Source organism: Diospyros lotus, chromosome 6 (assembly GCF_014633365.1).
Source record: "Diospyros lotus cultivar Yz01 chromosome 6, ASM1463336v1, whole genome shotgun sequence".
Taxonomy (NCBI): Eukaryota; Viridiplantae; Streptophyta; class Magnoliopsida; order Ericales; family Ebenaceae; genus Diospyros; species Diospyros lotus.
The window spans coordinates 46,337,473-46,351,626 of NC_068343.1; the positions used below are offsets into that span (position 1 = coordinate 46,337,473).

At 36.6% G+C, this 14,154-nt stretch overlaps 1 protein-coding gene and 1 pseudogene across 1 annotated transcript; one reads left to right on the top strand and one right to left on the bottom strand.

The window, feature by feature from the left end:
• LOC127804581 (uncharacterized) overlaps positions 1-14,154 on the bottom strand; it is a 116,858-nt pseudogene that overhangs the window by 12,202 nt on the left and 90,502 nt on the right.
• Positions 5,039-5,972, top strand: LOC127803278 (membrane protein PM19L-like). Its single transcript, XM_052339385.1, has 2 exons — positions 5,039-5,330; positions 5,490-5,972. The coding sequence occupies exons 1-2, from the start codon at positions 5,210-5,212 to the stop codon at positions 5,792-5,794; spliced, it is 426 nt and encodes a 141-aa protein (XP_052195345.1). The 5' UTR covers positions 5,039-5,209; the 3' UTR covers positions 5,795-5,972.

The window sequence follows — 14,154 nt, forward strand, 5'->3', positions numbered from 1 at the left end:
GTTAGGGTCAATCCTATCCCGAGACTTAAGCTCTCTAGCTTGCCTTCTGAGAGTGTTCTCTAATTCAAGATCCAAATCAAGTAATTTTTCCTTAGAGGACCTGGTCATGCACTAAAGATCAGCACAAAAACAGCACACAAAATGGCCTATGCACACCAAAAACTCAAAAACACAAAACGTATCAATCAAGAAGCCCTTAGACGATTTTTTTTATGCAGTTTTTCACAAAATTTCAACACAAAAACATTGAGGGACCTAAAAACACTAAAAACCACACAAAATTAACCACTGAAAAACACAAAATGGCCCAAAAAGTGATCTAAACGTTGGAATTTGGCCAAAAAACGCCCTCCTCACTGAAAGAAGTGATTATTTCTCCTCACACCCCTATTCCTTTGGACACCAAAAATCAGGGCATTCCGAGATAGTTAACGGCGGTGAACAGTGCTGGTTATGGCAGAAAACAAAGAAGGAAAAAAAAAAACATAAAGAATGAACAAAGAAATAAAAGAAAAACAGAAAGAATGAACAAATTTTGTCATGGCAGAACAGATTGACGGTTCCCCGGCAACGACGCCAAAATCTGATCGAGACTGTCGAACCTCGATGATTGTAAAAAACAATATATTTCGGATCTGCAGCAAGGGTGTGACCCCAAAGTCGTCTCTCAAAGGAACCTCAATACAAATCTGTCATGACAAGAACTGAACGAGGGGGGTTTTTTTGATGAAAAAGAAAGTATGAAGATTGAGTAAGAATATAAAAACGAAACTGTCTATGGATCCAAATGCAACCAGTTACAAATCTTTCCCTTAAACTAGGTTTTCATCATCCCTTCTTATAGATTAGATCTAGCCGAGTTTCAACACCCAAAATCTGTATAAATAAATCTCCAACAACCGTCTAGAGATCAAATCAAAGCTGATATAAAAATCATAGAAAACCTCATTCATCAGTCTACCAATTTTAATCTTCATTCACACAGATTCCAGAACCTAGTATCCATAACCATCCATACCAAGTTATTTGTTTATGTTTCTTTCCTTCGTGTGTTGTATCAACCGACTATAACATTAAAACCACAATATAGAAAAGAGAAATCCACCCCGTATGTGTTCATACAACCGTCTTGAACATGCACTAGAGTAAGCGGAAAAGAAGTAGAGAAAACTTAAAACAAATATAATTGAAATTCAAACCAGATTTCGTAGAAGTTTTCGGGATTCAAACCATGGAATGAGTTCGGATTTGCAACTAATTACAAGTGTTTAGCCCTCCATGGAGAAGAAAACAAAAACAGAGAAAAAACGGCTACTGTTCATGAGACAAAAAATATATATATCTCTCTCCACCTAATGGCCTCCTTAGGTGCTTAACCCTAGGTTACCGCAATTTCACAGCTAATTTCGAATAGGATAACGTGCGTTTTGGGCTTCGGCCCCTTCATAAAAATTGTAGATCAGGAAGAGTAGATGAATTTAGGATTTTTAATCACTTGATTTGGATATCGGACGCCCAAGTTATGGCCTTTTAAAGAATCAGTGTTCAGTGTAGCTTTCCTAATTTAACCCAGCTATCTGGTCCCGACTTTGAAGGGATGTTTGGAGGCCCAAACAAACTCGGATTTGGACAAACCATACCATTACAGAAATCCTAAGAAGTCCTCTACAATATCTCTGAAGACATCATTCACGTTCTGGGATTATAACTTGGCAAAAAATTTGAAAGAAGCACAGAAGGTCAAATCTGTCAGCACACTTTTGCTTCTTTGTCTCCAATCTCCTTGTTTCCCTTCTTGCCATCAAAATTCCTTATGACCCAGGAAGCCCTAATCTGTCCAAAATAAAATAAAATAGTGTGAAACCCAATTCCTATAAAATAAAATAAAACAAAATCAAGATGAATAAAATGACACAACTAACGTGCAAAAAGACTAAATATGAGGGCTAAATAATATGAAAATATGCGCTCTATCACTACCCCGAGGCAAGCAACCGTTGGGGGTAGGTCGTGGCATGCTATTGCGAGGCAACCCAGCCAGCTCGCGACAAGCAGGTGTGAGCTGGCTGCATGTAGCCCGCGAGCGGGTGTGCTGTCACGAGGCAGCCTGCGGCGAGGCTGGCACGCGATTAAGCTATCGCGGCCTCACGTCAATCTCCTTGCTGGGAGGCTCATAGCCAGCTGCATCCGCTGGGCTAGCCCTCGCAGTAGACTACCGCGAGGTTGGCGGCCACGGCTTAGCTAGCGGCAATCCCCTTTGTCGCCAGTTTTTTTCATTTTTTCTGAAAAAATTCTTCAGTTTTCTTCCCTTCTATTTTTCATGACACAACAATTAGAGATAATTAATCTCATATATATGCATAGAATCGATTGACCATCAAGAAAGGCTTTTCATTGTTATAGGATCATCAATTTTCAATTTAATGCAAGAATTAGCAAACTCGAGTACTGCAAGATTAGTGATGTGAATTCATAAACCCTAGTGCCTTCAATTTCTGAGTTTCAAAATCAAAGTAGTTATTTTTGCATTTTTCTATTAGTGATTTTGTTATTATTATTATAAAACCAACTGTTAATAGGATTTAATTATGTGTGTCTTTTTAAGGTTAAGTGTAGTTAAAGTATAAATTATTAGCCAATTCTCATGGGTACGACATTCTACTTATTACTATATTATTTGTCACGATCTGTCTACTTGCAGGATAGAATAGGCGGACAGTTTGTCAAATTTAATGAAGCAAATGAACTAAGTATAACTAAAGAATAAAGGTCTTGGATGCTAAATCTGGAAATTGGATGCTAAATCTGGAAATTGGATGCAAGCTGGATGCAATTTGACTAATCGATTGATTGAGTTGTTGTGTTGATTGGTTGGATGTGACTTCCATCTCGCAGCCTCGAACGGCTTCTTTTATAGATTTAGTTGCTCGAAATTCCAGGTTCACGATCTCTTAGCACGACCCATATTTGTTGAAGTCTTGTCTGCCTTAGGGATCCACGTTTCCCTGTAATGCCAAATTTGTAGGAACACTTTTCGATCTTTCAGGAGCACGTTCTCCTTTCAACTTCAACCATGATCCCGTAGTTGATGCGTTAATTAACGCATGTTTGTTACTGCTTTGTATATTTATGGCCATTGAAGGTCCATTAGCCACGAATACCGATCGAGATCCTTTGGATTCGCTGAGTCATTCTCCTAATTACTCAAATAGTTTGTTGTATGTACAGGATCCGCCATAGCTGTGTACAAGGCTCCCAAGCTCTTATGGTAACTTGAGTACTTTTAAGTACCTAAACATTAGGAAGAAAACATATGGCAAAGAGCTCGCCACTCGGAAAAAAAAAGTCAAGCTCAAAAGACCTCAAGTTCTCTAAAAGACTTGGAGACCCGTTCCATAAAGAGAATTAAATGCCTTTATAAGCCTACCAAGGATCTTTGGGAACTGCTCCTCATAGCAGGTCCTCATCGTTCAAACTATGGTGTAAATAGACATACAATCGAGGTCTACATGGAAGATACTGTTGTTAAAACTCTATTTCCAAGGCCCAATCTCTATTTCCATGTTACAGTAAGTGCAAGAAGAGTTAAAAAATTGTCAAATGTGAGAATGAGGTTAATAGAGAGGAGTGAAAGAACTGGGGCAGATTGTGAATAGTTGTTTGAGAAATCTATAAAAGGTTAGGATCATCTCAGAATTATATATCATCAAACACCCTACAAATCTTAGACTAATAATAGAATTTTTCAATTTAGTTCATCCATCCAAAACTCTAGTCGTTCAGTGATAATATACTTCTTAGTTTTCCAGTTTCTTATTTTCAGTTGTCTAAGACATAATCCTATTAGCTATATATAGTATAATAATTAGTGTATCAATGTCGTATTTTTTGTTATTTTCTTTTATACAGCATTAATCTTTCTCACAAGTATTTTCTAAATTTGTTTTATTGGAATTTTAGTAAGATCTGACAAAGCTGTATTATTAGAGTCAAAAATTCAGAATTTCTTCTGATCTCTTGCAAGTTCGTATAATTATTATTTGATTACAAATCAGAAGATCATATTTATATTTGTATTTATTGAAATTTGTATGCATTTAACTCGCTGCACGTGTAAGGAACAAAAATTATGTCAACAACTGAATTCGTGGGGCTGAACAACAGGAACGCGAGTGATAACGCGTAATCTAAAAATTATGTGAACAATCCTAAATTATTTTTTGTTATAAAACTCCTAAATCCTATATTGAGATGTCTACTAAGTCATATATATTTGTCCATGACATAAATACTTGCTAAATAGCTCAAAATTTTAGAGCCGATCGCCCTAATCACTCCCTGGAGGATGCGCCGCCCTTTTTTTTTTTTTTCCGCTTGTTAAACCTTGCGCCCTCTTTTTACAAAGTAATGGACAACGGTCAATGATTGAGGAGCAAACTTTGTTATTTGTTTTTTAGACGTATCCATCCATTCCTCGTTTCCTTCCAAATGCCACCTGTTATCTTCTCTATTTTATTTTTTATGTTGCTGCTTGTTTTTGACATTGTTGTTTTCGTTGGGTGCTCGAGCACAAGTCGAATCAGATAGATGGATAGATAGAGACAGTAGTTGTTGTCAATTTAAAAGAAAACATTAATTAATGTGAAATTTTACTATAAAACTTTTTTTTTTTTTTTGAGAAACATATATAGTTATATACTATATAACATTTACAATAAAATAAATCTTTCCAATTTAAAATGCTAAAAATGACTTGTATTAATAATTGAGAAGTTGAACAGTTTCTGATTAGAAAATGAAAAGGAACTTAAAAAATTTTAACTTTAGTCAAAAATCACTAATGAGATCAATGGAAAATCTTAAGATAATATTCTTTGAATAGAAGTCCTAATTGGAAGCGAAAGTACGCAATGCCACAATTTATTAACAGGTGTCCCTCAACCTACCTGCCTAAGCAAGCTGGGACACGAAACCAGAATCATTGTCAATCACAGCTGGCTTTCTTATTGTATATATTATCTATATAATCAGTAGGAGTTGGAGTGGTTTGGTTGTGGTGGTGAAAATCTCTCTTGGTGTGGTCTGAGCCTTAGGTAGCTTGTGTAGTTGTGAGTGGGTCGTTCTTGATTGTGTATCGGGTGTGGGTTTCTTTGAAATAAATTAGAGAGAGCAAAAATTTAAGTTGTAGTAAGAGATAATTATAAAGAAGATGGCAAAATTTGAGAGGACAGCAGCCGCTCCATTGCTCGCCCTAAACTTTGTCTTGTACGTCGTTCTCTTGGGTTTCGCCAGTTGGTGTCTTAATAGATACATCGACGGTGCTAATCATCGTAAGTCTTCTATCTCTCTCTTCCCTTTAGTTCTGATTTTTTTCCTTTTTTTGGTAAGAAAAAAAAATGAAATTAAAGAGGTGGGTGAAAATTAAGCAAAAATTGATTCCGTCACTAACGATGAGTCCAAATTAATTAAATTAATTTTGGATGTGGCAGATTTGGGAGGAAATGGAGCCACAGTTCTGTTGCTGACCTTTGCAATCTTGGCGGCTGTTGTTGGTATAGCGGCCAAAGTCGCAGCAGGGAACCATGCCAGGACGTGGAAGGCGGAGCATATATCGGCAGCGGTGGCCACTGAGCTAGTCGCATGGGCCATAACAGCCCTGGCCTTTGGGTTTGCTTGCAAGGAAATCCACATAGGAGGGCACAGGGGTTGGAGACTCAAAGTAGTTGAAGCCTTTACCATTATTTTGACATTCACCCAACTCCTATACCTCCTCTTCATCCATGCTCTTGATTGATTGGGACTCATTATTTCTTTTTTTTTTCTCTCGTTCTTTGTTTTAAATTATCGATTTGTTCTCCTCATGCATGAGTAATGATTCAATTGAGGGATTGGTGGTGATTGTCCAGTGATACTATATACATATATGTAGTATGTAGTAGCATTAGGACTTGTTAAAGCTTTGTTTGGTAGTGATCTGTATAGGTGTGTTTGTGGTTTGGTAAATTGTTTTGTTTTTGTATATAAATTTATATATTTTCTCAAAAAAAATGTTATAAATATGAATATTCGTGCAGAAAGTTATATAATATAAATATTTGTTTCTCATGTACTTAGGATGGTTGTTTTTTTATATTTTTATTTTATTTATTTGTTCCAGTGGAACAAATATCTAAAAAATACTGAGATGTCAACTTTTTATACATCGACTGCCACTGCTCTATTCAACAGCCTTCACTCGTCGGCCAGTCGCTTGCCTTCACCATCGCCAATTTCGGTTCTTGCTGGCCTTGCCGTTTGCCGCTTTGCCCGTCGTTGACGGCCATAATCGATCATTTAGCTTTGCTCATCGCCGTTCATTTCCGTTGTCCCTGCTAGCATATGCCATTAATAAGTGCTTATGCCATTGTTGGGTGTTTCAGCAAACCAAGATCATGGCTAGATCTGGTCCAGTTCGGTCTGACCCAGTTGACAAACTAGACCCACTTCAGATCTATTTGTGCGAGCCAATTTCAAATCTGTTTGTTTGCCCAATTTGCAGCCCATACTTGTTATTCTAGCTTGTTTTCCATTATGTTGTGCCATAGAATTTTCGAGCATCCACCTAAGAGTATTTTGGTCAATATGCATTATCAATTAGGGCATGTTATAAAATATGCATAGTTCTAATATTTAAAGAAAAATTATTCTTATATGATCATTCCATTCCATCTTTGGTTTTGAAACAAAACTATTTTTCATAATATTCCACAAATAACAATCAATGGATGTTATGAAAATAGAAATTTTTTTCCTCCAAAAATCATAAAATGAGCCATCAAAATAAGATGCCATGTTAGTAGAATAAGTTTGAAATGCTATGGCACACACCCAAGAGGAAGGTGGATTGGGTAATTTAAAAACTTAATAGAACTTTAAAACTTTTTCAAAACAAGTAAGAATATAATGCAAGTAAGGATTATAAAAATGATTGAAATAATAAATGAAACAAAAAGCTCAAACAAGAGATGAACACAAGAATTTATAGTGGTTCGATTTAATTCAAGTCTAATCCACTACTTTAACTACTCACTAAGGATTTTGAACTTAATCTATTAAAATCCCTTACTTAAACCAAGTAGGTCCTATAGTCCAAGACTATGAATTATAACCTCATACTTAGACAAATAGGCACTCTACCTACACAAACTATGAAATACAAAAAATATATAATAGAGAGATTCTAAGAGTATACACTCTTAGTTACAATGTCTCTCAAAATAAGATACAAGACTTGAAATTAATTTTACAATATGATACACAAAGCCTTTTTGAGATAAAAATAAAGCTCAAACACAATTGAAAAGATAAATAAATTTTACAAACTCACTTCACTTCATTTTCATCTATTAGCCTTGTCTAAATTATTCTTGATGTGTATTTATAGATGTCCCATAAGATTTAAAAAAAATATAATCATTTCTAACCGTTTAGAGCCGTTGGGAATTAAAAAAAATAGCCAGAGACTTTATGCGAATCAATTTGTAGACGGATAAGGTAAAATTATCGACAGTTTAATATTAGAGATTCTGTCTGTCGATAGGAAGGATTTGCAAACTGAAATTTTGATTTAATATATATATATATCAGTTTGTGCGCATAATAATTATGGTGGTTTTCCTATGGGATGGCAGCGCGTGTACCTGGTCCTTGAGTGCCTAAGTTCGAGACTCTCCAGCAGCGCCACTTGAATTAATTTTCATTTATAGTATTATATGTAATTTTGTTTATATATAAAATCGTGTGCCCATGCAATTAGACGAAGTTGGAGCTTGAGTGGTCACGAGAATATATTTAGGTGCTTGGTGAACTGAGATCAAGTCCTAGGAACAACACTTTTGTTTTTCATTTTTCTTTAAAAGGTTTTTTTAATACAATATTTTTAACTAAATAAAAATATAATCTTCCAAATATAATCAAGAAAAATATAACATTTTTGACACTTTTTTAATCAAATGAAATATGATATTTCAAATGCCATCAAATAATTTTTCATAACATCTTTGGCATTAGATTGCTAAAACTAATTTTCATTCAATATATTATTTATATATATATCTTTTAATCAAATAAAAACATAATATATCAAATGCCATTTATGAAATTTATCACAAGATATTTTGGCATTGTATGTTATTCAATAATATTTCAAATGTCATCAAGAAATTTATAACAAGATTTTTGATATTTTAATTTCATAATAAAATTAAATTTTATTTTGGTGCTTAATAAATCATGTAAAAGAAATTTAGAACACCAAGTTAATAATCATAACAAAATTACTTCATCATAAAAAAAAATATTTTTCACCATTGAAATGCAATTGGATTTTTGTCATTAAAAGATTTTCATCATTAAAATTATAGATCATTTGACTTTCATTTTAACAAAGCTCTTGAAATTAATTTTTGTTTGAAAACCATATTCTTGACAAATGACTTAGGGGATAAATCAATTTTATTTTTCATTATCAAAATCAAACACAAGAGTAAAATATCAAAGAGGTGGTCGAAGATTAATTTATTTCCTTATATTCATATGCTGTAGGGGTTCCGTTAAAGCCTTTTCCTGTTTCCATATGTATAAACTTGTAATCCAAGAGTTGTATTTGTTTTTCCAGTATTGTATTATAAATAGAAGCTATGACACTTTAGGATGAACAATGCGCGTGTGCATATCTATGGTTGTATCCCAAACACCCTTGTATCCATGAGGCTGCTATGGTTTCATAGAATGGTTTTGATATTTTGGTATTTGTCGGATTATGTTTACTTTAAAGTAGTGGGAAATCCTACCTTTTTTTAACAATTTCAGGTTCGGTCCTATGCTTTTGTTGTGAAGGATTTCCCTAATGCCCTTTGGATTTTCTAGTATGTTATTTTGAAAAGTAGTATGTAAAGAATAGGGCGTTACAGCGGGAGTGCAAGAAAGACAAGAAACGGCCGTGTAAAGATAAGCTCTAAACCCCTTCTGTAAACCCTACAACCCTCGTGTAAGTCCCCATTATTTCTTGTATTTTAGCCCATCCCTTACTCTAAATCGGCGCCTAGCATTACTTATTGAATTATTATTCATTAGTATAATTTAAATTAAATCCAGGACTTCTAAAATTTTAGTTGTTGAAAGCTTACGAGGGTTTGTATTGCCCCCATTCCTTTCGGAATGATCCCGAAACCAACTTGGGGACTAAGTTCTTAAAGGTATGGGTTTATTTATGGATTTCTCGGGTGTGGGTCGGCTAGGGCTATCAAGCAATGGGGTAGGGGTCAGCTGTTTGGTGACGTTGGAGTAGACTATTATATGACCCTGGAGTGGACCGTCGGACGGACACTCCTAGTCACTGACTGTTGACCGATGCCAGACACTGCTGACTAGTTCTGCCATGTGATTTACTGCATGATTCGTTATGTTGTATTATTGTTTATGGTTTGATATGCACATGGGTATGGGATGTATGTTGGGGTATTCATTTATTGAGTATGCTTGGACTCAGACATTTTAGCATGGTTAGATTGCATCTGGCACGGGCATATGCATCGAGTGTGGTTTACTATGCGGGTGGAGCATGGCCTGATGCTTGGATGTATGGGCGCCAATGTATCACGTTGATGCTTATTACGCCATTGCATTCTTATGTGCATTGCATGGTTACCGACAATTCACTGGTCTCGGATAGGAGGACCATTCCGATGGAGCCTACGACTTGGCTATACTACAGCTCAGGTGTCGGGAGGATCGACGTGAGTACTCAAGTGATGGGAGCATCGACCCAGAACGACGTGCATAGTTTTGTTGGAGGTATATGTTGCCTTTCAAGGTAGCGGTAGGTTGGTATGGGACTTGGGTGCCGTGTGTCTTGTGTGGGCCCCAAGGACTGATACGTGCTTTTATTTACGCTTGTATACTGTGTTGGGCGTCTCATGGATTGTGTGTGCTTAGGGGTTGGTGTTCTTGGGTGAGTTTATTGGATATGTTCAACCTACAGCCTTCCTTTCTTTATGCCTGCTGAGTCTCTCGACTAACTTTTCTTTCCATCATTCCAGGTAGTGGCAGCGTGGGTCAAAGGTAAGAAAGTCAGCATTTTGCAGCAGAGTCGATATGGTGTACAGGCAGTTCCATCAGTCCCCGCCATTCCCCCATCAGCCTTAGTTGACTCTGATGGTTTAGAGGGATTTAATTGATTATTTTTTATTGTGTCAGGTCATTCCTCGTGTCTCATGTATATCGGCACAGGAGTCTGTATTCATTTATTTATCATGTGACCGCTATGCTAGCGGAATACCCATAGTGCTTGCGTGTGTATAGCTTAGCTTCTATTGTTTTAATTCTTGTGTATGCATGCCAGGGTAGTTCGTGTCTTGTGTTTCATTCTTTCTCGTTCCGTAGGCGCTCCCGTTCGAGTAATCCGGGTGATTGGGATATCCGGGCGTGGGTGCTTACATTGTTGGTGTAATACCCTTGATGAGTCATGATAAATTTTGTCATTTAAGAGAATATTGGTCTATGAAAAATTCCATAATTGCCCTCAAATTAAAGAAAATGCCATGATATATTGGATGTCTTAGGAGGGGCAAAATGGTAATTTGGAGTTCCATCCCAAAGGAAGGTAAATTATTTTTGGAGAAATTATTTATATTGGAGAATTAATTTTGGAGAATTTAATTCTTGATTAAGTGCATGGATAATTAGGAATTAAATTGGAAAACCAAGTATGGCTAGATTTGTGACACTTGGCAAATTCTTATGGAATGAGATTTAATTAAATTTGGAGACAAGGATTTATTTAATTAAGAGAATTTGGTGACACATGGCATGATCTTATGAATCAAGAGTGATATTTAGTAAATGCAAAAAAAAAGGAAAAAGAAATTAGTCTCTCAAGCATTAATGAGAGCCATTATGGAGAGAATTAAAAAGAAAATCTATATAAAAAGAAATGTGTCAAGCATTAATGTTGGAAAATGGTAGATTTAAATAAATGCTAAAGTAAATGGATTATGTCTTTCAAGAGCCTTTAAATTTAAATCAAAAAGAAATTATTTAAGTCTCCATTAAATGCTTGAAAAGTTGTGGATTTAAATTAAATGCAAAATTGGGAAATTAGTCAATCTTGGAAATTAGTTATGATTTAATTATTTGGAAAATGGGAGAATTATGGAAAATTGGGATTGATCCAAGGGAGGAGATTTAGTCTCCAAAGAAAGATCAATGGATGAGATTTAAGAAGACAAGTCTCTTGGATTTGTGTTTTCTTTGAATCTAGACAAGTGTTCTCCTAAAATCAATGGCTAGGATTTAAATTGGGAGAAACACAAGGATTGTGCTAATGTTCAAAGGTGGAGATTAAGTCTCTTGAATTAAAAAGAAATCTATGGCTAGGATGAAATCTTAAGATTTGGCATGGATTGAGAAGAAAGTTCTATAAATAGGGAATGGGGAAATTGGTTCAAGGTTTTCCCCACTTGTGAAGTGAAAAAAGCAAGAAGGCAAGCAAGTCTAAGAGAAGGAAGAGGAAGACTAGCAAAGGTAAACCTAGTTTTCTCTCTTGAAATAGTTGAATGCATGTGTTTAAGAGCTAAAATTCCTTTATTATTTTTCTTTAAGGGTGATTCTTAGCTTGTGGAAGTGTTGAAGCTTCAAAGTCTAAGAGAGATTCTTGGCTTGTGGGAGTATTAAAGCTTCAAAGAAACACGGTAAGGGATAGCCCCAAGTGGAGGGGTTTTTGCTTGCATTTGTACATGTGTGAATGAGTTGCATGTAATGATTCTTTGCATGTTTTGTGCCCTAGCGGACCTATGGCCATAAGGAGGACTTGTGATGGGAGTGAGGGGTTGGTTGGTGCCTTAACCTAAGTGGTTATGAAGGCATGGAGAACTACCCTTAATATGCATTGCATTTGCATTACATGTTATGTTTCTCATACTTCATTTACATTTGCATAGCACCCTTACTGAGCATTAGCTCATAAGGTCCTTTGACCTCAATGTAGGTGGAGAATCATCAAAGGGAAAGGGAGTTTTGCAAGGTTGAAGGTATTGAAGCAAAGAAGAAAGCATGTGTAGTGGTTTATGTAGTTTTGTGTTTTTGTGTTGTATTATTTTGTTAAACATGTAATGTATGTAAATGTGGTAAAAAGGGGGTAAACTTGAGTGTTTTGGAAGCCCCTTGGTATGGAAATGTATTCTGGAAAACATGGTATTTTTTTAAAAAAAAAAATTATTTTTTTTTATGAAAAAAATGGGTGAGGCAGTGGGCTGGCGCAGCCAAGGGCGCGCCTGGGCGAGGTTGGCGCGGCCGCGCGCAGCGTGCGTGCGCGGCCTGCCAGCGCGCGTGCGGCCCGCGCGCGAGGCCTGCTCGGCCAGTGCGCGCGGCCTGTGCGCGCGGTGTAACGCCCCGCTCCTACCTACGGGTGTTACTCACGAATAGCCAACTTACTATTCACACGCTAGGGCAAAGATGAAGAGACGGCTACGTTTCAACGGGAAACGACCTAGGTGGGAACTAGGCTTTGCCCTCTCTTCGCTCCGCTCGAGGGTCCGGGAATTATCAATCGACCTATTAAACCCGAAACCTCGCAATTGTCACCCCTTCTCGAGCTCTTTAATGAAGGGCTGAGGGTGACCTACCAGGATCGAAAGGAAATAAGCTAACTCTCTAGCTTAAAATAATTTATGGCATAACGCCTTAATTATAAAAAATAGATTTTTCCTATCTTTGCCCCAACCATTAACCCATTTATCTCACTTCCAATTTCCTTTGGAAAAATATTTGGATTAATATTTCTTTGGAAAAATTTAAATAAATTTTCCTCATTAAAGCTTTATTGATTTTCCCTTTATTTATTTCAAAATTCCCATAATTTTCCAATCATTAGGAAAATAATTTTTGAAATACAAATCTCAAAGCATCCTCATCCAATTTCAAAATTTTAGGAAAATAGTCCATTATTTAATTTCCCAAAATATAGAAATTTTTCCCACAATTGCCTCAATTTCACATTAATTTAAAAAAAATAATTTAGAGGCTAAATACTCATTTATTTATTTATTTATTTATTTATTCAAATTATTTCAGAATTTCACAATTTATCAGAAATAATTAAATAACTCAAAAAATATAAAAATATAATAATAAAAAAAAGAAAACTTCACAGCAGCCACAAGGGAGGGCGCGCAGCAGCAGTCGCGCCCCCCAGCGCGCGCGGGCCTCGCAGGCCGCGCGCGCGTGGGCTGCGCGAGCCGCACGCGCACTAGCCGACCGCGCGCGGCCGCGCCAGCCCGCCCAGGCGCGCCCTTGGCCGGCCAGCCCACTGCCTAGGCCATTTTTTTCAAAAAAAAATAATTTTTTTTAAATAAAAAACATATTTTCCAGAATACATTTCCATATCAAGGGGCTTCCAAACACTCAAGTTTACCCCCTTTTTAACCACATTTACATACATTCCAAGTTTAACAAAATAATACAACACAAAAATACAAAACTACATAACCATTACACATAGTTTCCTCTTTGCTTCAATACCTTCACCCTTGCAAAACTCCCTTTCCCTTGGATGTTTCTCCACCTACATTGAGGTCAAAGGACCTTATGAGCCAATGCTCAGTAAGGGTGCTATGCAGATGTAAATGAAGTATGAGAAACATAACATGTAATGCAATGCAATGCATATTAAGGGTAGTTCTCCATGCCCTCATAACCACTTAGGTTAAGGCACCAACCAACCCCTCACTCCCCTCACAAGTCCTCCTTATGGCCATAGGTCCACTTGGGCACAAAACATGCAAAGAACCATTACATGCAACTCATTCACACATGTACAAATGCAAGCAAAAACCTCTCCACTTGGGGCTATCCCTTATCTTGTTTCCTTGAAGCTTTACACTCTCACAAGCCAAGAATCCCTCTTAGACTTTGAAGCTTCAACACCTCCACAAGCTAAGACTCACCCTTAAAGAAAAATAATAAAGGGACTTTAGCTCTTAAACACATGCATTCAACTATATCAAGGGAGAAAACTAGGCTTACCTTTGCTAGTTTTTCTCTTCTTTCTCTAGACTTGCTTGCCTTCTTGCTTCTTCAATTCACAAATGGGAAAAAAGCTTTGAACCAATTTCTCAC

Coding starts and splice junctions, on each gene's coding strand:
- LOC127803278 (XM_052339385.1), top strand. CDS start 5,210: ATGGCAAAATTTGAGAGGACAGCAGCCGCTCCATTGCTCGCCCTAAAC. Junction 5,331..5,489: donor CATCGACGGTGCTAATCATC/GTAAGTCTTCTA, acceptor TGGATGTGGCAG/ATTTGGGAGGAAATGGAGCC.